The 16,279-nt window shown below is 57.2% G+C and overlaps 9 protein-coding genes and 1 non-coding gene across 10 annotated transcripts; 6 read left to right on the top strand and 4 right to left on the bottom strand.

Annotated features, from left to right (window-relative positions):
• K452DRAFT_53380 (uncharacterized protein) lies at positions 1 to 421 on the top strand. Its single transcript, XM_033546803.1, has one exon. It carries the CDS (start codon positions 46 to 48, stop codon positions 319 to 321), a length of 276 nt encoding a protein of 91 aa, XP_033395958.1. The 5' UTR covers positions 1 to 45; the 3' UTR covers positions 322 to 421.
• K452DRAFT_t105 lies at positions 281 to 376 on the bottom strand. The gene has a single exon. It is a non-coding gene; the product is annotated as a tRNA-Ala (tRNA).
• A 664-nt stretch (positions 422 to 1,085) lies between the features above and the next one.
• On the bottom strand, positions 1,086 to 2,359 carry K452DRAFT_359898 (uncharacterized protein; the record flags this gene model as incomplete). Its single annotated transcript, XM_033546303.1, has 1 exon — positions 1,086 to 2,359. The coding sequence occupies one exon, from the start codon at positions 2,357 to 2,359 to the stop codon at positions 1,217 to 1,219; it is 1,143 nt and encodes a 380-aa protein (XP_033395957.1). The 3' UTR covers positions 1,086 to 1,216.
• Positions 2,360 to 3,288: 929 nt separating this feature from the next.
• Positions 3,289 to 4,753, bottom strand: K452DRAFT_252957 (uncharacterized protein). Its single transcript, XM_033538269.1, has 7 exons — positions 4,678 to 4,753; positions 4,565 to 4,631; positions 4,404 to 4,512; positions 4,267 to 4,353; positions 4,113 to 4,217; positions 4,014 to 4,082; positions 3,289 to 3,964 (listed from the first exon to the last, which is right to left on the bottom strand). The coding sequence occupies exons 2-7, from the start codon at positions 4,615 to 4,617 to the stop codon at positions 3,467 to 3,469; spliced, it is 921 nt and encodes a 306-aa protein (XP_033395956.1). The 5' UTR covers positions 4,618 to 4,631; positions 4,678 to 4,753; the 3' UTR covers positions 3,289 to 3,466.
• A 482-nt stretch (positions 4,754 to 5,235) lies between these two features.
• K452DRAFT_327633 (uncharacterized protein) lies at positions 5,236 to 7,301 on the top strand (the record flags this gene model as incomplete). The annotated part of the gene is made up of 4 exons (XM_033544934.1): positions 5,236 to 5,769; positions 5,823 to 6,774; positions 6,827 to 7,142; positions 7,196 to 7,301. The coding sequence occupies 4 exons, from the start codon at positions 5,236 to 5,238 to the stop codon at positions 7,299 to 7,301; spliced, it is 1,908 nt and encodes a 635-aa protein (XP_033395955.1).
• A 103-nt stretch (positions 7,302 to 7,404) lies between these two features.
• Positions 7,405 to 8,406, top strand: K452DRAFT_53368 (uncharacterized protein). Its single transcript, XM_033546802.1, has 2 exons — positions 7,405 to 7,906; positions 8,000 to 8,406. The coding sequence occupies exons 1-2, from the start codon at positions 7,663 to 7,665 to the stop codon at positions 8,299 to 8,301; spliced, it is 546 nt and encodes a 181-aa protein (XP_033395954.1). The 5' UTR covers positions 7,405 to 7,662; the 3' UTR covers positions 8,302 to 8,406.
• A 105-nt stretch (positions 8,407 to 8,511) lies between these two features.
• K452DRAFT_230487 (uncharacterized protein) lies at positions 8,512 to 9,966 on the top strand (the record flags this gene model as incomplete). Its single annotated transcript, XM_033537098.1, has 1 exon — positions 8,512 to 9,966. The coding sequence occupies one exon, from the start codon at positions 8,512 to 8,514 to the stop codon at positions 9,964 to 9,966; it is 1,455 nt and encodes a 484-aa protein (XP_033395953.1).
• A 235-nt stretch (positions 9,967 to 10,201) lies between these two features.
• Positions 10,202 to 12,066, top strand: K452DRAFT_252949 (glycosyltransferase family 21 protein). The gene is made up of 2 exons (XM_033538268.1): positions 10,202 to 10,376; positions 10,450 to 12,066. Exons 1-2 carry the CDS (start codon positions 10,237 to 10,239, stop codon positions 11,912 to 11,914), a joined length of 1,605 nt encoding a protein of 534 aa, XP_033395952.1. The 5' UTR covers positions 10,202 to 10,236; the 3' UTR covers positions 11,915 to 12,066.
• Positions 12,067 to 12,824: 758 nt separating this feature from the next.
• On the bottom strand, positions 12,825 to 13,271 carry K452DRAFT_230996 (uncharacterized protein; the record flags this gene model as incomplete). The annotated part of the gene is made up of 2 exons (XM_033537132.1): positions 12,825 to 12,944; positions 13,002 to 13,271. The coding sequence occupies 2 exons, from the start codon at positions 13,269 to 13,271 to the stop codon at positions 12,825 to 12,827; spliced, it is 390 nt and encodes a 129-aa protein (XP_033395951.1).
• Positions 13,272 to 13,430: 159 nt separating this feature from the next.
• K452DRAFT_273862 (uncharacterized protein) lies at positions 13,431 to 15,335 on the top strand. The gene is made up of 3 exons (XM_033539165.1): positions 13,431 to 13,632; positions 13,683 to 14,128; positions 14,195 to 15,335. Exons 1-3 carry the CDS (start codon positions 13,555 to 13,557, stop codon positions 14,949 to 14,951), a joined length of 1,281 nt encoding a protein of 426 aa, XP_033395950.1. The 5' UTR covers positions 13,431 to 13,554; the 3' UTR covers positions 14,952 to 15,335.
• The last annotated feature ends 944 nt before the right edge of the window (positions 15,336 to 16,279 follow it).

Here is a 16,279-nt window from a genome sequence, read left to right as displayed (position 1 = left end):
AAAAAAAAAAAAAAAAAAAAAAAATAGACAGGTGATAAATGACAAATGAACCAGAAAAAAGGAAGAAGCATCAACGACAATCCGATCGCAGAAGCAATCCCGCTCAAAAAGCAACAACTCACGCACAGGCCAGGCCGTCCGTCTGACTTGTCTGCCACTCTCTCGCTTCAGCTGCCCCCTTTTCTCCCTCCACCACCACCACCTCCTCCCTTCCAATACAGCCGCAGCTCCGCAAAAAACAAAACAAAAAGGATGATCCAGGAATTGAACCTGGTACTGTTGGATTCGCGGGGAATTGAACCCCGGACCACTCCCATGTAGGACTTCAACAATGTGATAGTGCTAAGGGAGTATCATACCACTAGACCACAAACCCTGAGCCATTACTGGCTGCTGATGGGAAAAAGTTTGGCAAGTGTGACTTATTATGCGTGAGAGAAACAGAAATCGACAAGAGCACAAGAGCGAGTCGTGGTGTGTGTGGCAAGACAGTGCGCGGGCCTAAACACGGCCCGGTCGGGATGGTAGTGGTACTCCAAGAGGCGCGACTGCAAAATTCGTTTTGTAGGTTGCTGGAAACAACTGTTCGTAGGGACAACAAGACCTCTGCATCCTGTCGCCGAACCCCGACTCCAGAAGATCAGAGGATAGCAAGGCGGACTGATCGTGGCCGATATGATACCCCATACATGGCTTCGCAAAAGGATAGCGAGTGGCTGTTCGTTGTAGTGTCATGGCCTTTGGGTGCTGTCGTTGGACCCCATCCCCAGATGACCTGAAAAGGGCATAGCCAGGCTGACCATAGTAGATCTGCGTTGCGACAATGGTTCCGGAAAGGACTGTAAAGGGCTGTTAGGTGGAAACACCAAGGTCCTTTCGGACTTCCCCTCCAAAAGGTATGAGAAGGGCCCGCGAAAGCTGGCCGGGGATGGTATGCGACCCCACGTATAGTTCCAGAAAGGATTGAAAAAGGCTGTCGCGCAAAGACACCAAAATTTTCCCGTACTAACGAGAGACTCCACCTCCAGAGTGTCTGGTCCGGCTTGTGCCTGCTCGATGGTCGACGTGTGCAGTATGTATGGACGCTTTCATACCTGCATGACGAAGGAAGACATGATCGAGAAGGCAGACCTCGAAGGGAGATCAGCATGCGGCTGAGAAAATGCTCATCACTACACCATACACCAAACTCCGACCAGATGGCAGATCATCTCGTTCACCCATAGCTCGTCGCGGCTTTTGACTGGCCGTTCGACGGCGCTCGCAGCAGCTCCTTCAGCTTCTGCTCCGCGTTGGAGCCGTCGGCGACGGGCACGGGTGCGGACGCGGCATGCTGCTGGCGAGCCCATGGCAACCAGTTTGAACGCGAGCTTGCACTTTCGCGTTCCGACATCCGAGCCGTCGGTGGCGGCACGGAAGTCGATGCTGGCATAGGCGCAGCGGATCCAATCACCGCGTCCGCCCGACACGGCTGGTCTGACGTGGCAAGCGAGAGGTGGGGAGAGGCGGCAGGCCCAGAGGTCAGCATGATGGAGGGATGTGACGAGTCCCAGACTATCCAAGGGGCGCTGTCGACGGCCCGGGAAGGCTGGCAGTTGTCCCGTTCGTCTTGCTGCCGGTCTGCTTCCCCGCCGCCGAAGAGAGCTGCCAGCCCGCCTTTGCCCTCGCCGGACACGATGCTCTTCAGACTGCCATACGCCGAGTTCTTCCTGCTCTTGCCGGCGCTGGAGGACTCGGAATCCTTGTGACTTCCCGCGAGGCGCTCACTGCTGCTGCTGGCCTCGGGAAGCGGAGCTAGCGCATTTCCACCCGCCGTCCACCACCGCGAGAGACGCTGTGGCTGGGGGTACGGAATGGGCGTCTCGAGAACCTCATGAGGAGGTCGGTGCGCAGCATACTCGTCGGCGAGAGAGAACTTGCTACGTGCGCAGATGGCCGCAATGGCGTCGATGGCACCCGAGATATCAGGTTCGACGGCACGAAGGATGCCGTCGAACGAGAAGTCAGAGACAGGTGGGACTAGGGTGGCCATGTTTTTGCCCTTGGCGGCAGCGGTGAGGTTGGTGTTGTTGGACTGAGAGGGACGGTCTTCGCCAGAGTAGGTGCGCACGATGACGGGCAACGAGGACACGGAAGTCGCGGTGCTGGGGGCCTTTTGACGACCGCGCAGACGAGATCGAAATGAGGTGGCGCCCGTGTACAGCGAACGCAAACCACTCAGCGGGCGTTTGGAGGGAGTATCGTCGGGCAGCGGCGGGATATGAGAAGAAGGGCGGCCATGGTGCTCGGGCGCTGATTCGGGGACGGGTCGCGCGGCGGGAGGATGCGTCGAGGAATCAGCTTCGCCGGCAGCAGCCATGATGCTGGCCTAGGGGAAACGAAATGGGAGCGAGGCCAGTGGAATTACTGCGAGAGGCAGCCGATGCAGTGCGCGTTGGTGACGGCCCGAGCGCATGCGGGGCCCCGGGCCACTCGAGTCGCTCATCACATGCGTCGCAGTCAGCCTTCGCATCGTCGAGGCGCGACACGTGTCGGATCGCCCGGTTGTGGCTTATCCCACGCATGTCGTGACGGTCACGGGATGCCAAATACTTGTTGTTGAGGCTGTCGAGAGCGTTATCACATCGTCGTCGGCGCGGCCGCGCGGTAGCTGGACAGAGTTGAGCCGACATTGTACATTGATACTGCTTGCACCCGCCGCTCCTCTCTCGCCAGCCCTCCAACACCACTAACCCACTTCAGCCACGGCTGCAGATGCCCTGCGCCATCCCAAACGCTCTCTGCACCGTCGGCTTTGCCGTGCCTGGCAGGCGGACAGCCCGCTCGCCCCCCTCCTTGCATAGCCATTTCTCTATGCGCGGCAGGCAATCCCAATGGCCCGTTTTACTATCTCCATCTACCTCCAACACCATCCGTCTCACCACCGTCTACCCTGTAGCCCCACCTTAAACGCCCCGCTCATCTTTTCCACTGCAGCGCCCGCCCGCGCCTCGCTACCACCATGCAGCGGTGCGGCGTCGTCATAGAGCTGAGTGCGTATGCATGCATGAGGCAGTTAGCAAGCAAGACGGTCCTCCCTCCGGCGGTACAGTGCGGCAGCGTCGTTTGCCGTCTGCTTGCTGCATAATCTGTAGGCATATAGCTGATTGAGGGGCATCATGACCCGAGGCTGAATTTCGGGAGCGGCTGAAAGCAGGACGCCATGGTGATGGCGGAGACTAAGAATCTTTCCCCGCGCTGACTAGCAGGGACATGCGTGCTTGTGTGCAGTCGCTGGCATGAAGATATGCGACTGTAAGGCGGGGGTTGCTGGGCGAGAATACGTCTCGGTCTACCAGGTACTGTACATACCTCCGTATCGTGTCTGCATCTCTATAACAGGCACTCTCCTAGCAAGCGCAACGTTACCCACCACGTTACCCCAATCTCTTCCATCTTTCCCCCTTGCGACCTGTCATCCTACAGCCTAGCCGCTTTCTCTTTCCACCCATGCTCCAGATAACTTCATTCCTAACCACGCCGCCAGCCCACCCCTCCACCCCTCCTCCAACGCCTCGATCTCTGCTTTGATATTCAGCATTAGCATGATCTGCAGCTCACGGCGCCACGTCTCCTCTTCCGCGCACTCCGTACGCTGCAGCATCCGTGCCGCCATCGCACGGTCGCGGCGTGTCAGGCGCAGTAGGAGTGCCTCGCCACCGCTACTGTCTTCTTTTCCTGCCACCATAGCGTTCAAAGCGTCTTGACTGCGGACGCCAAGCCAGTGCAGGCCTGGCACGCGCGTAGTAATGGCCTCATGTGCAAGTGCACGCGAGCCATGCTTGTACGTCGCAAGGATGGCAAGGCCGTCAGGGTCGAGGTCGACGAGGGCGTGCACTGAAGCTGTGGCATGTGCGTTGCGGGGCGAGGGCGTTGAAAGAGTATGTAAGAGGGTGCGGGTGTGCAGGTCGGGGTAACCTTTGCCCTGGGGTGGCATTAGCACGTAGAAGTGGTTGTGTTGGACAGGAACTCACTGTTAGGACGATGCCTTGGTGCCTGTGTAAGCCCCAGAAACTAGAGGTAATGAGGGCGCGGAAAACGGCCTATGGATGTGTTAGTTTATTAGATTTTACCGGCATGTTGAGTAGGGATGGTGCCTCTTTCTCAACTACCAGTATCCAACGGACAGCCGGCATACTGATTGTATCGCCGTCATTGAGTTTCGGTATGAGAAGTCCCTGTTCTATGTGAGTGCATCTGATGTAAGCAGCAGGACGGAAATCTGACTTCTTGAGTGAGAAAGTTCTGTGTTTGCGAGCCATCACTGCTGTTGATTGCAAAAGCCCCGACGGTCAATCCTTTTGCGGCGGCACTCTGCCCCAATCAGTACCTTGTATGAATGATGAAGGCATATAAGTATATACCACATTGAGCGAGGCCCTGGGGACGCCGATTGTAAACGCCATGTCGTCGATGAGCCGGTCCACGACTGTTTGGTTGTGAAATAGAGCCGGGTCTCTGTAATAGATCTCTCTACAAGGCAATGAATATTAAAGACATGATAAATGAAACCTCATAACATTACCTCTTGGTAATTACTACATCTTTGGTCAGAGCTTCATGGATCACTTCGAGCATGCGAATCAAGACAGCTGTGAGAGTTAGTTGTAGGAAAATCAACAGACTAAAGGCATTTACTGCATCTCCAAGCCTCTCTTGCAGTTTTCCCCGGATAACGAACTGCTCGAGTCCGAGTAGTCGTAGTGGAGGTATTGGAGGCTCTGCTTTTTAATTTTATTGTGAGATGGCCGTTGCCACTGGTGACAACATCAATCATGGATTCGAAGATCTGCTCGATACAAGCTAGGGCATGGTGGCGGGCGTCGTCTACAGACTCTGCAGGCGGAAAGGTGACGGGAAGGTCTGGTTGCGCAGAGTTGGTGTGAAAGCCATTGTCAATTGTACTTTCGTCAATGTGAGGCGTCTCCAGTGTCGCAATGGTCTGATTCCCTTGACTCGTCGTGGCGACTTCTACTGCTCCAAAGAGCATGTCATCATCGGCGTCCATGTTGCTGGGGTCGAAGAAACGGAAGGCTCGAGCTTCGTCGATCACCAACGCGCCAAGGCACCTTCCGAGTCGGACGCGTTGCTGTCGCGTACCTGCAACCACTCATCGCCGAGACAACTGACGACGTCAACACCATCTTTGTTCGTGCTCTTTCGTTCGTCGCTTCGTTTCGTAACATAATGCCCGCTATGCCTGAGGGTCCTGAGGCCACTGCGACCCCTTCTCGCAAGCGACCTGCTCCCGACGATACGGATTCGCATAATGCGCAGCCTGCCTTAGCCAAGGACTCACTAGATTCTCCTCATAGCTCTGATGCGCTTTCAACCCCCAAATCTATCGAGTCTCCTCGCGACAGCCCTGTAGCGCCCGACAATGCTCCACCTAACCAGGCCTCACCCACTTCAGGCAACTCGAAGTCAACAGCAGTTGAGAAAGCGACCGCATCCAGTGGTCCTACTCCAGCCAAGCGAAGAAAATTTACTCCGGAAGAGAAAGAACAGCAACGTCTCGACAAGGAAGCCAAGTTGGAAGCCCGGGAGAAATTGAAGGCTCAGAAGGAAGAAGAGGCCAAAAAGAAAAACGAACTGAAGGAGGAGAAGAAGCGTGCAAAGGAACAAGAGAAGGCGCAAAAGGATGAGGAGCAGCGCAAGAAAGACGAGAAGAAGCGTGCGAAAGAGCAAGAGAAGGCGCAAAAGGAAGAAGAGCAACGTAAGAAAGAGAAGGTACGTTACGGCCTGTTCGCATGATTGAATCCGGCTAACATGGATTACTTTAGTCTCAAATGAAACTCAACTCCTTCTTCACAAAGAATGCTGCCGCCAGCTCGTCCTCGGATAATGCAGCAGCGACCTCGACAGTGGGCCACGTTGATAGACGGAAGTCGGTATCGCTAGAACCTAAAAGCCCGTCGGCAAGGCGCGCCACAACACCCCAGAACAAGCAACCAGTCTCGGATTACGAGCGGACCTTCCTTCCTTTCGAACTTCCATCACACGCGACACGCGCTCCCGACAACTATTACTGGGCTGATTGCAGCGACCGAGAGCTTGAAGAGGCACGGAAGAGATTGGACAGCATAGCAGGTGGCTCAATTTCCGAAGATGAAAGGCGAAGGGTCGAGCAGGCTCTCAAGGAAGGCAACTTCGCAGCTCTTGTTAGTTTACCTGCAGCGCTGCAAGGAAAGAGAGGCCAGATGACGCCCGCAGTTCAAGAAGTAGTCGCACGGCTCCAAGGTTCGCAGGACGAACCTATCGACTTAACGCAAGAGTCATCAGAAGCCAAGGCCCAACAACCGCTCGAGTTGCTTAAGTCAATCCCAATTAAGTACCTGCACTTCGGTGAGGATGTACGTCCTCCATACTGCGGCACCTTCACGCGAGTTCAGTCAGAACATCAGTCACGAAAATTAGCACGCAATCCCTTCTCTAGAACTCTTCCTGAGGCAAACTACGAATACGATTCTGAAGCGGAGTGGGAAGAACCTGAGGAGGGGGACGATCTTGACCTTGAAGATGAAGACGATGCAGAGGAGGAAGGTGACGATGATCTCGATGGCTTCTTGGACGACGATGATGATCCGGTGCAGAACAGGCGCAAGCTCATTACAGGTGATCTCGAACCTATCAGTACCGGCATATGCTGGGAAGACAGCAAAGGAGCCTTGCGCAGGGGAGATGGTTCTGGTGCTCAGCACAACTTCGCAGACTACCGCATGGGCATATTGCTTGGTATGTGTATAACTTTGCTCACTTGCGAGAAGTTCTTGCTAACCTCAATTAGAACCTTGCCCAACTTCTATCGATCCCTTCACTACGGCATACTGGCAGACTGAGCCCACCTCCGCCCCCACATCTGCTCCAAACTTGAACGGCGCCGGAATGATGCACCCTCCACGGCTTCCATTGCATTCTCGGCCTGATGGCGTGAACGGCGCCAGCGTTGGTTTCCAGAATCAGCTTAAGGTTACCCACACTACGCCTACAGTGCCAAAGCCTGCGAAGCGCACGATACCTCCTGAGCTTATGACGGAGTTCAAAGATGCAATCCGTGATAGTGATCTTACAAAGTTGGCTTTGATCGAAGCCTTGAAGAAGAAGTGAGTGTTTCACTGACCGCATCTTGTTGCGACACTGGCTAATGCAAACATAGGTTCCCAAAGATCCCCAAAGACGCGATCACCAATACCCTGTCACTCGTTGCGGAACGGGTCGGACCAAAGAACACAGAAAAGCGTTGGACTATTCGGGAGACTTGAACGGCTCTCCCGGTAACGGTATCATCCGATCAACGAAGAAACAAATCGACCACCGTCTTGTACCACCTACCGCGAGATAAGGCAGCCTGAAGCCGATGCAACCAACCGCTCCATCACTTGATCATCGCTTACTATGGATCTGTCCATATCCGTCACGGATCTGCTACCAATTGATCTCCCGCTCATGTCTCCGAGCCCTCATTCTTATCAGAACGCTCGCCAACATTGGCGCACCGGCCGATGTATTGGGGAGACAATACCATAACCATTGCTCGGCTGACAGGTGGCTGAATGGTTAAATATGTGTATGAAGCTTGCTCTTTTGCTGTTATAGGACAGAGCCTGAGGACTGGGGAGGCCTATGTTTATTCTCGTATGCGTTAGACGAATGATGCTTCGCAAGTGCACCGAGCCGGACATACCTGTATACCTTTCTTTAGCAGCAGAGGAGCGAAGCTTAGATGAATGGAACAAGAAAAATCCGGGGTCTCGCGCAGTCTTTAATGCGTTGCTGTTTCAGTCAGCAAGATTGTTCAGAAACAAAATCGGTTGGCTGGGTATAAGCTTCACCGCTCCTGGCTGGTGGAAGTCGAGGCATGTGGATGGTGAGTTATGGCAGCTGTTCGGTTAGTGCTGACCTATTTTGGTCCCACAACCGGCCTCACAACGTTGACCCTTTCAATCTAAAGATAGAACAGGCTCCGCCTTCTTCATATTTGGTGTACACGGCAATCTTCGAAGCCACCTGCAACTTCAAGCATGCAAGTGCACGCGCCAAGATCCAAACAATCCAATCGTCCTGTCAGCAGCCGCTGACATCGCTGTTCACGACAGGCTCCGCCTCAAACACCACCAGCACACGCGGCCCAACTGTCCCATGGGACTTATCCAAGTGGAGACCCGGTGTAGCGTTGTCCGGTGTAAGATGTTCGACGAGGCGACACTTGTCGCGTCCTATCGAGACACTCGAAGCACCGACCTGAACACTTGTTTGGCATGATGACGCGGGAGGGCTGAGGCAGCTTGTGTTGTGTGGCGATCGCTAGGCTGCTGTACGACCGATGGTTCGAGAAGGGTTTATACAAGGACGACGCCGGAGGGGCTTTTTTGCGTGTTTGGACCGCCGCTCTCGGCTTACCCGTCATAATTGCTTCAACTGCATACCTACATTTTTTCCCTTTTCCGAAAACTCCGCCAAGACCGCCTCGCTATGGCGAGGCTTCTTGTCTGTGGTTACCTCCTCTTCTGGCTGACCAGGGCGTCTTTGACTTTCAACTGTTCGCTAGGCCCCATTTACGTGGACATGCACAAGCGCGCCGTGCATGGCACACCTGTCTACCAGTATGGAACTTTCCTAGGCGTTGGCTCTCCGTCTCAGAATCAGTCATTGGTCCCCTCGCTCTCTCACAACGAGATCTCTGTCGCATCTATCGATTATTGCAAACACAGTCGCTTACCCCACTGCGTGAACGAGACTCATGGCAACTTCAACTTCTCGGAGTCGGGTACTTGGCTAGGAATTGACGACTACTCTGCCATAGATGATACAGGGGATTTCTTCAACGAAAGCTTCGCCGGTCAGGACGAGCTACATATATTCACTCATTTCCTCGAAACGAATCCCCCTTCCGAGGAGATCCTCCATAACTTCACTTTTGAGGTTGCGACGAAGGGGGAGCCAAACCCTGGCATTGTGGGCTTGGGACCAAAGTCAACTCTCTTACAGCAACTATACGACAATAATCGTATTGCAGGGCGAACGTATTCGATCTATACCGCGTCTGGTTCCGAACGAGCCGGAGGCGTGGTTAACGGCAGTCTTACTCTTGGAGGCTACGATTCTAACCGCTTCACTGGCATACCTTACAGCTACCGGATGGACACGTTCAATGCCAGCCCTTTGAGCGTCAAAGTCTCGGATATCGTCCTAGAAGACCCGTCAAATTCGCATAGGAACATTTCACTTTTCTCAGCCTCGGAATTCCCAGAGCTCAAAGACGACTTCCAGGGATTTGAAGCTGAGATCACGACCGATCAGTACCCCCTTTCTCTCCCATACGAGATAACGCAGAACTACATCTCTGCTCTATCCGCAGTGCCTTCCGATAACCCAGACGGCTCGCTATCTCTCAGCAAGCCATACAACGGTAGCATGACCATCGTGCTGTCCAATGGGTTCCGCGCCACGCTTCCCCGCGAGGTCATGTACAACGTCTCAGGGCTGTCTCCAGTCGCGGACCGGAACGAAAGCTCCACAACGCCTAATTACCTGTCATTAGCATGGTTGAGCCAAGTCTACCTCATGCTCGACTACGACTCGTCTGTGTTCTACTTGGCGCAGGTGGTACCCCTGGTCAAGTACGCGGTGCCAAAGACGTTTTGCCCCGGGACGGTGCCGCAACATTACATTCCTCCTCGAAAAGGCTTTGCGGCTCGGGGACTGATCGGCGCGGTGCTCGGGGGGTTCATCGGAGGGATTGCGCTGCTCTGCTTGGTGTGGGTGCTGTTTACAAACTGGAGAAAGGGGCGGGTGGGCGCGATGAGCGAACGACAGAGATTGATGGGCCTGGGCTGCAGAGGGGAGTGGATCGAGATCCCCGAGACTAATTCCAATTCACCGCAGAGTAGGAAAGGGAAGGCGAGGAGTCTGGATTGGCCAGAGTGATGTTCGTTTTCGGCATGATATAAAATGTAACAATCCTATCAGCAATTGCTATGAATTTTTGCCCTCTCCTTGCATGTCAGCTGGGTTAGGGGAGGCCTGAGTCGCTACCGAGCAACAGCGACAACTGACACCTATATATATCGTCCCGTCCCCGACTCGCCCGTGACATCACCGAAAGCCTCCGAGCCCGTCAGCCTCCCGTCATCGCCGGCCGACACGTGCGATTTTCGCTACCACGCATCCACACGTAAACTAAATCAACTGCAGCGCATGGTGAGCATTGCAGGCTGGACAAAGGAAGCCGCGGCCGAGGATGCCGGCGCCTGGTCCCTCGCCGAAATCCTAGCCGCCATCTGCCTGGTCTGGTATACGGCCGTCGTCCTCGTCTCCGTCGTCGGCTACACCCAGCTGTAAGCCAACGCGCGCGCATTCCTCGTCGCCCAAGTCGCGCCAGGTACTAACCCGCTCCCCCCTTCTCTCTAGACGACGATGGTACTCCTCCGCCGCGCCGCCCGCCGTCTCCGTCTCCTCACTCCCTGACGCCGCGATCCCACATGTCACCGTCATTCGTCCCGTCAAGGGCCTCGAGCCCAGCTTGTACGACTGCCTCGCCGCGACCTTCCGCCAAACCTACCCCCGCCACAAACTCACCGTCTACTTCTGCGTCGCTTCGCGCGTCGACCCCGCCGTGCCGACCCTCGAGCGCCTGGTCAGCGAGTTCCCAGACTTCGATGCCGAAATCCTCGTCGAGGCAGAGGACCCGCGCCTCCAGGGCGCGGACGCGGACCGCATGGGCCCGAATCCCAAGATCAGGAACATGAGCCGCGCGTACCGCGAGGCGCGGGGCGATATCGTCTGGATCCTGGACTGCAATGTGTGGATTGGGCCGGGCGTCGCGGGCCGCATGGTCGACACGCTGTGCGGGTTCGGCGGCAAGCGGCCCAACAAGTTCGTGCACCTGCTGCCGCTGGTAGTGGACACGGAGACGGCGCCGGCACACGGGGAGGAGGCGAGCCTGCTGGGCGTCGAGGCAACGCACGTCGCGTCCACCAGCACGGCCAGCTACTCGACGGTGCGCAGCGGCAGCGCGGCGGCCACGGCCACGGGCAACGGCCGCCCCGCCCGCGCGTGGCATCTCGGCGGCGGCCGCCTCGAGGAGCTCTTCATGTCCTCGGCCCACGCAAAGTTCTACACGGCCATCAACACGGTCCTGATCGCGCCGTGCATCGTCGGGAAGTCGAACATGTTCCGGCGCTCGCACCTGGACGCGCTCACGCACGGCCAGGGCATCGACTTCTTCTCGCAGAACATCTGCGAGGACCACCTCGTCGGGGACCGGCTGTGGAAGCAGCCCATCCCGGGCGAGCACGCCCGCGGCGAGAAATGGGGCAAGCACGCCATGGTGTTTGGCGACCTGGCGATCCAGCCCATGGCCGGCATGAGCGTGGCCGAGTACGTAGCGCGGCGGGTGCGCTGGCTCCGGGTGCGCAAGTTCACCGTCACGCTCGCGACGCTCGTCGAGCCCGGCACCGAGAGCTTCCTCTGCTCGCTGTACGGCGCGTACGCGGCGACGACGCTGCCCGCCTTCCACGCCGCCCTCGGCATCCCTCCGACTTGGTCCGCGTTCGCGGCCTTCTGGCTCGTCAACGTCGCCCTTTGGTGCCTCATCGACTGGACGCTGTACCGCAAGCTGCACTCGGGCGCGTCGATCGAGCTGGACGCCCACACGCCGGGCTTCGCGCTGCCGCCGCGCAGGGGCTGCACGCGCCGCCCGTTTGCGGAGTGGTTGTGCGCGTGGCTGGGGCGCGAAGCCCTCGCTTGGCCCGTCTGGGCCTGGGCCGTTTATGGGGGCGTGACGGTACGCTGGCGCGGCAAGAGGTTCTGGGTTGGTATGGATATGAAGGTGCATGAGATTGGTGGGGAGGGGGAGGGGAAGAGGCGGGATTAGCTGTGGGGTGGTGCGTGTAGGATGGGCTTTGTGATGGGCTTTGTTAGGGTGATTTGGCTTGATGTGGATGGGTGGGTGGGTGGTTGCTATGATGGCTTCGAGAAGCATTTAGTAGAGCGAAGCATGGGATGATGAGAATTAATGCTACCTATGGATTCATGTCTCTGTACCACAGTCACGGGGTTAATCACAAACGTCATAGGTATCCTCACGGTAAACAAAGCTGCGCTGTAGAAGCGAGAGCGTAGCAAGTCTCGTATCTCTCAACTTAGACAACGGTACCACGGCCATGGAGACCAAAAAACGCCCACAAGCCCCGCACTCTTGGCTAGACAGGAAAGAGCTCACAGGACATGCGCACAGATGCGCGGATAATCGATGCTATGTCACGTCACGGAATCTATTGCAAACCTGGACGCCTTGTGGTGCTCTACTACGTGCATGTGTGTGTGTGTGTGTGTGTGCCTGGCTTGGCTTGTGTCGCTCGTGTGCATTTGTACATACATACCGCGCGCGGCAGTGCTTCTGACTAGGTGGGTTTCTACTGCTACTGCTACTGCTACTGCTCTGCTACTAACGACTACTACGACCAGCGTTACATTTCATGATGGCGAGGATGACGATGCTGTCTGGCTGTACTTGTTCATTCGTTTGTTTGTTTATTTACTTGTTCGTTCGTTGGCTGGCTGCTCTTCTTCTTCTTCTTCTTCTGGTTCCGGCTCTTCTGGGGGTGTCTGTTTGTCGTCTGTCTGTCTGTCATCGCGTAATGCTACTGCTTGCTTGTTGTAGCGGGGCCGCTGCTGCCACTATGTCCTTGCTGCCACTGCTACCACTATGGCCTTGCTGCCGCTGCAGCCACTACGGCCTTGCGGCCTCGCTACATGTGCCTGCCTGCCTGCCTGCCTCCCTTTTACTCCAGGTTCGCGTACATGTCCAGCTCCTCGCCGCTCCGGCGACGGCGCCGGACTGGATCAGCTTGCATCTGCACGCCGGGGCCGACCTGGCGGGAAGCGCGGCCGGAGGGAAAGATCTGCGGACGAGTGTTAGCGGTAGTGGTGCCCGGGGATTGGGGAGCAGGCAAGCCGACCTTCGTTCCGGACCAGCCCAAGCGGAAGGCGATTTCGTGGGCAAACAGCTCGCCAAAGCCCAGCATCAGGCCATTGACAAAGGGCAAGACGAGGTTTATGCCGGCGCCGCGCAGCAGGCCCCACAGCGTGGGCGGGTGGTAGAGGATGAGGGGCGAGGTCGAGGCGGGCGACGACGAGAGCTCGTTGTTGCCGTCGTAGTTCTCGCTGTCCGAGTGGAAGGTGGTTGACTCTTCGGTGGAGCGGTGGTGGTGGGGCGCGGGCGAGGCCATGATGGATGCGTGATGTGTGGATGCTCGTCGTGCCTTCTGGTGTTGACGACGACGACGATGGTCGAATGTTCCCGGCCGCGGGCGCGAGCTCCCGGGGCGCGCTGACGTTGATGTGTGCTGCGAGTCAGCAAGCTTGACTACTTACCTACTACTTACCACCTCGAAGCTGTTGTTCACTCACACACTATCACTCTCTGTTTACTTGACTCTGCTCAACTACACTTGACCTGTACCTCTTCCCATCACTCAGCTTCAACCGCTCTGCTACAGCCCCGCCGTCGCCATGACTGAACCCACCGGCGCCGCCCGCGACGAAGCTATCTCGGACTTCTGCAGCGTCACTGGTGTCGGTCCCGACCAGGTACATATCTGTCCTCTACCAGCACGAGCTCTTTCTAACCCTCTCCACAGGCCCAAGGAGCCCTCCAAGCCGCCGATTGGGATGTCGCTAGCGCCATCACTCTCTTCTATTCCCAAGACGAGGCTACCTCTGCGTCTCCCGCCGAACCCGCCGTCCCTGCAGACTACACCGGCCCTCGCACCCTCAGCGGAGCTCCTGCACCCCAGGCCGCTGCTTCGTCGTCGCGCTCTTCTGGCGCCGGACAGGCCCCGAGGCGCGCCGGTGCGGGGGGCTTGAGGACCCTCAAGGACGTCCAGAACGAGAGCGCAGCACAAGGACACGGACATGACCACGACGATGACGACTCGGATGAGGAGCAGGACTTCTTCGCTGGTGGCGAGAAGTCGGGCCTCGCGGTCCAGAACCCCAACACTGGCGGCAACAACTCTCGCGGCAACAGCTCTCGCAGCACCAACGCCCGCGACTTCACCGACCAGATCATTGACCGTGCTAGGAGGTACGGTTCTCACAAAACCCTCTTTTAATCGTGCAAGACGCTGATCCATTACATCGCACTCAACAGGAACGCTCCCCGCCCTGGCGGCGGCGACGACGACGAGCAGCCCCGCTCCCGCTTCAGCGGCCAAGGCCAGACGCTCGGCGGCGACGACGCGCCCTCGCGCGTCATTCCGGACCCGGGCGCCAACCAGCCACGGCGCCAAGAGCGCGTGCGCCGCGTCATGCACCTGTGGCGCGACGGGTTCAGCATCGACGAGGGCCGCCTCTACCGCTACGACGACCCCGCCAACGCCGGCCTCCTCGAAATGATCAACCAAGGCCGCGCGCCCCTCGACATCCTCAACGTCGAGCAGAACCAGGAAGTCGACCTCGAGGTCCACCCCCACAAGGACGAGGACTACGTCCAGCCCAAGCCCAAGTACAAGCCGTTCAGCGGCCAAGGCCAGCGTCTGGGCAGCCCGACGCCTGGCGCAAGCAGCAGCGCTTCGGCCGCGGCCCCAGCGGCAGCGGCATCGGCGCAGTCGGCTTCGTCTTCGTCTGCCACGCCTGCGGCGGCCCAAGTCCAGGTCGACGACGCGCAGCCCACGCTGCTGATGCAGATCCGCCTGGGCGACGGCACGCGCCTGCAGTCGCGCTTCAACACGACGCACACGGTGGGCGACCTGTACGGCTTCGTGGACGCGTCGAGCCCGGCCAGCCGGCAGCGCGAGTATGCCCTCATGACGACGTTTCCGAGCAAGGAGCTCAACGAGCGCGCGCAGGTGCTGGGCGACATGGCCGAGTTTAAGCGCGGCGGCGTCGTGGTCCAGAAGTGGAAATAGGGAGGTAGAGGGGTGCTTGCTTGGTGTGCTTGCACGCACGCACGTACGTGGGGGAGGGAGTGGGGATGTGTGCATGGTTATGCCCTCCTTCCCTAATGGCTAGGTAGGGTGCGGGTGAAGGGTGGCGGGTTGCTTTCTTCGTAAGTGCGTGCGTGCGTGCGTGCTTCTTACGTGGTCTCTTCTCTGTGCACATGCACACATACACGCATGCTCGCTAGCGGTACCAACGAAACGATACTAGCAGGTACCTGTTCATGCGGACGGAAGACTGGCTTAATGCCTTGCTTGCTTGCTTGCTGGCTTTCTTGCCACGTGCTTGCGTCGAGAAGGAATAGTAGCGAGACTCGAGACGGGATGTCAAATGCTAGACTGTGCAGCGTGGCCAAGTGCATGATCGGGTGCAAGTATGTCTCTGTCCTTGCCTGTTCCTGTTGGGCGAGAAGTAATGTTGAAGTGCCTGACCTTATACCTCTCCATTCCAGCTCCGTTCGTCTATTGCCTTATTGCCTACATACATACCTCCCTACCGCGTCTGCCTGTCAGTCAGTCAGTTAGTTAGTTAGTCCAGTACTCCCCGCCGTCGAAGCCAGCCTCGACACGACATATCTATACCCACACACCTACACCCCAGCCCAATCCTATAACCAACACCCTCCACCCCCCCACCCACGCCTTGCCGCCACACCAAACACACACCCTACCACACCCCCAGCGTACTCCTCAATACATAGCTCGGCCAAGCTAGCTATCCCACACGCTACGGCGAGGAGGCGTGAAGTGGGTGTAACTGTAAGGGGTAATGGGATAGGGGTGGTTGTGGGTGAGTGTTTCTCTCTCTCTCTCTCTCTCTGTGTGTGTCTGCATAGGTACCTACCTCAGCTCCTATCAGCAGCATGCTGGTTCAACTTGGGGTGGGTGTGTGGGTGGGAAGGGACTGGTTTATTGTTGGTTTTGATGTTGGTAGTGGTGTGTGGAGGATACCTGCGCGGTGCGGTGGTTTGATGTGTGTGTGTGTGTGCGTGTCGTAGGTTTGGGTTAGATTGGAGTGAAGTGAGTGGAGTGGAATGGAGTGGAGTGGATTATCTGCCTATCTGTCTGCCTGGCTGCCTGTCTGTGTCTCTCTCTGTGTGTGCATGCGTGCCTACAGTGTGAATATGGCACTATCTGTTTGCTTGCCTGCTCGGGTGTGGGTTGGTGGTGATTCGTTACTTGGGTATGTGGGTGCTGCTGCTGCTGCTGCGGTTGCTTGGGGTACGGGTGTATGCGTGCGTGCGTGCGTGCGTGTGTGTGTGTGTGTGTGTGTGTGTGTGTGTGTGTGTGTGTGTGTG

This window comes from Aplosporella prunicola (assembly GCF_010093885.1).
Source record: "Aplosporella prunicola CBS 121167 unplaced genomic scaffold K452scaffold_17, whole genome shotgun sequence".
Classification (NCBI taxonomy): domain Eukaryota; kingdom Fungi; phylum Ascomycota; class Dothideomycetes; order Botryosphaeriales; family Aplosporellaceae; genus Aplosporella; species Aplosporella prunicola.
Note: the sequence above shows the minus strand (reverse complement) of the source record. Positions and strands in the feature narration are given on the sequence as shown.

Coding starts and splice junctions, on each gene's coding strand:
- K452DRAFT_252957 (XM_033538269.1), bottom strand. CDS start 4,617: ATGCTCGAAGTGATCCATGAAGCTCTGACCAAAGATGTAGTAATTACC. Junction 4,513..4,564: donor GATGTAGTAATTACCAAGAG/GTAATGTTATGA, acceptor ATTGCCTTGTAG/AGAGATCTATTACAGAGACC. Junction 4,218..4,266: donor AGAACTTTCTCACTCAAGAA/GTCAGATTTCCG, acceptor CACATAGAACAG/GGACTTCTCATACCGAAACT.
- K452DRAFT_53380 (XM_033546803.1), top strand. CDS start 46: ATGAACCAGAAAAAAGGAAGAAGCATCAACGACAATCCGATCGCAGAA.
- K452DRAFT_252949 (XM_033538268.1), top strand. CDS start 10,237: ATGGTGAGCATTGCAGGCTGGACAAAGGAAGCCGCGGCCGAGGATGCC. Junction 10,377..10,449: donor GTCGTCGGCTACACCCAGCT/GTAAGCCAACGC, acceptor CCTTCTCTCTAG/ACGACGATGGTACTCCTCCG.
- K452DRAFT_53368 (XM_033546802.1), top strand. CDS start 7,663: ATGTTTATTCTCGTATGCGTTAGACGAATGATGCTTCGCAAGTGCACC. Junction 7,907..7,999: donor GAAGTCGAGGCATGTGGATG/GTGAGTTATGGC, acceptor AAGATAGAACAG/GCTCCGCCTTCTTCATATTT.
- K452DRAFT_273862 (XM_033539165.1), top strand. CDS start 13,555: ATGACTGAACCCACCGGCGCCGCCCGCGACGAAGCTATCTCGGACTTC. Junction 13,633..13,682: donor CTGGTGTCGGTCCCGACCAG/GTACATATCTGT, acceptor CCCTCTCCACAG/GCCCAAGGAGCCCTCCAAGC. Junction 14,129..14,194: donor ATCATTGACCGTGCTAGGAG/GTACGGTTCTCA, acceptor CGCACTCAACAG/GAACGCTCCCCGCCCTGGCG.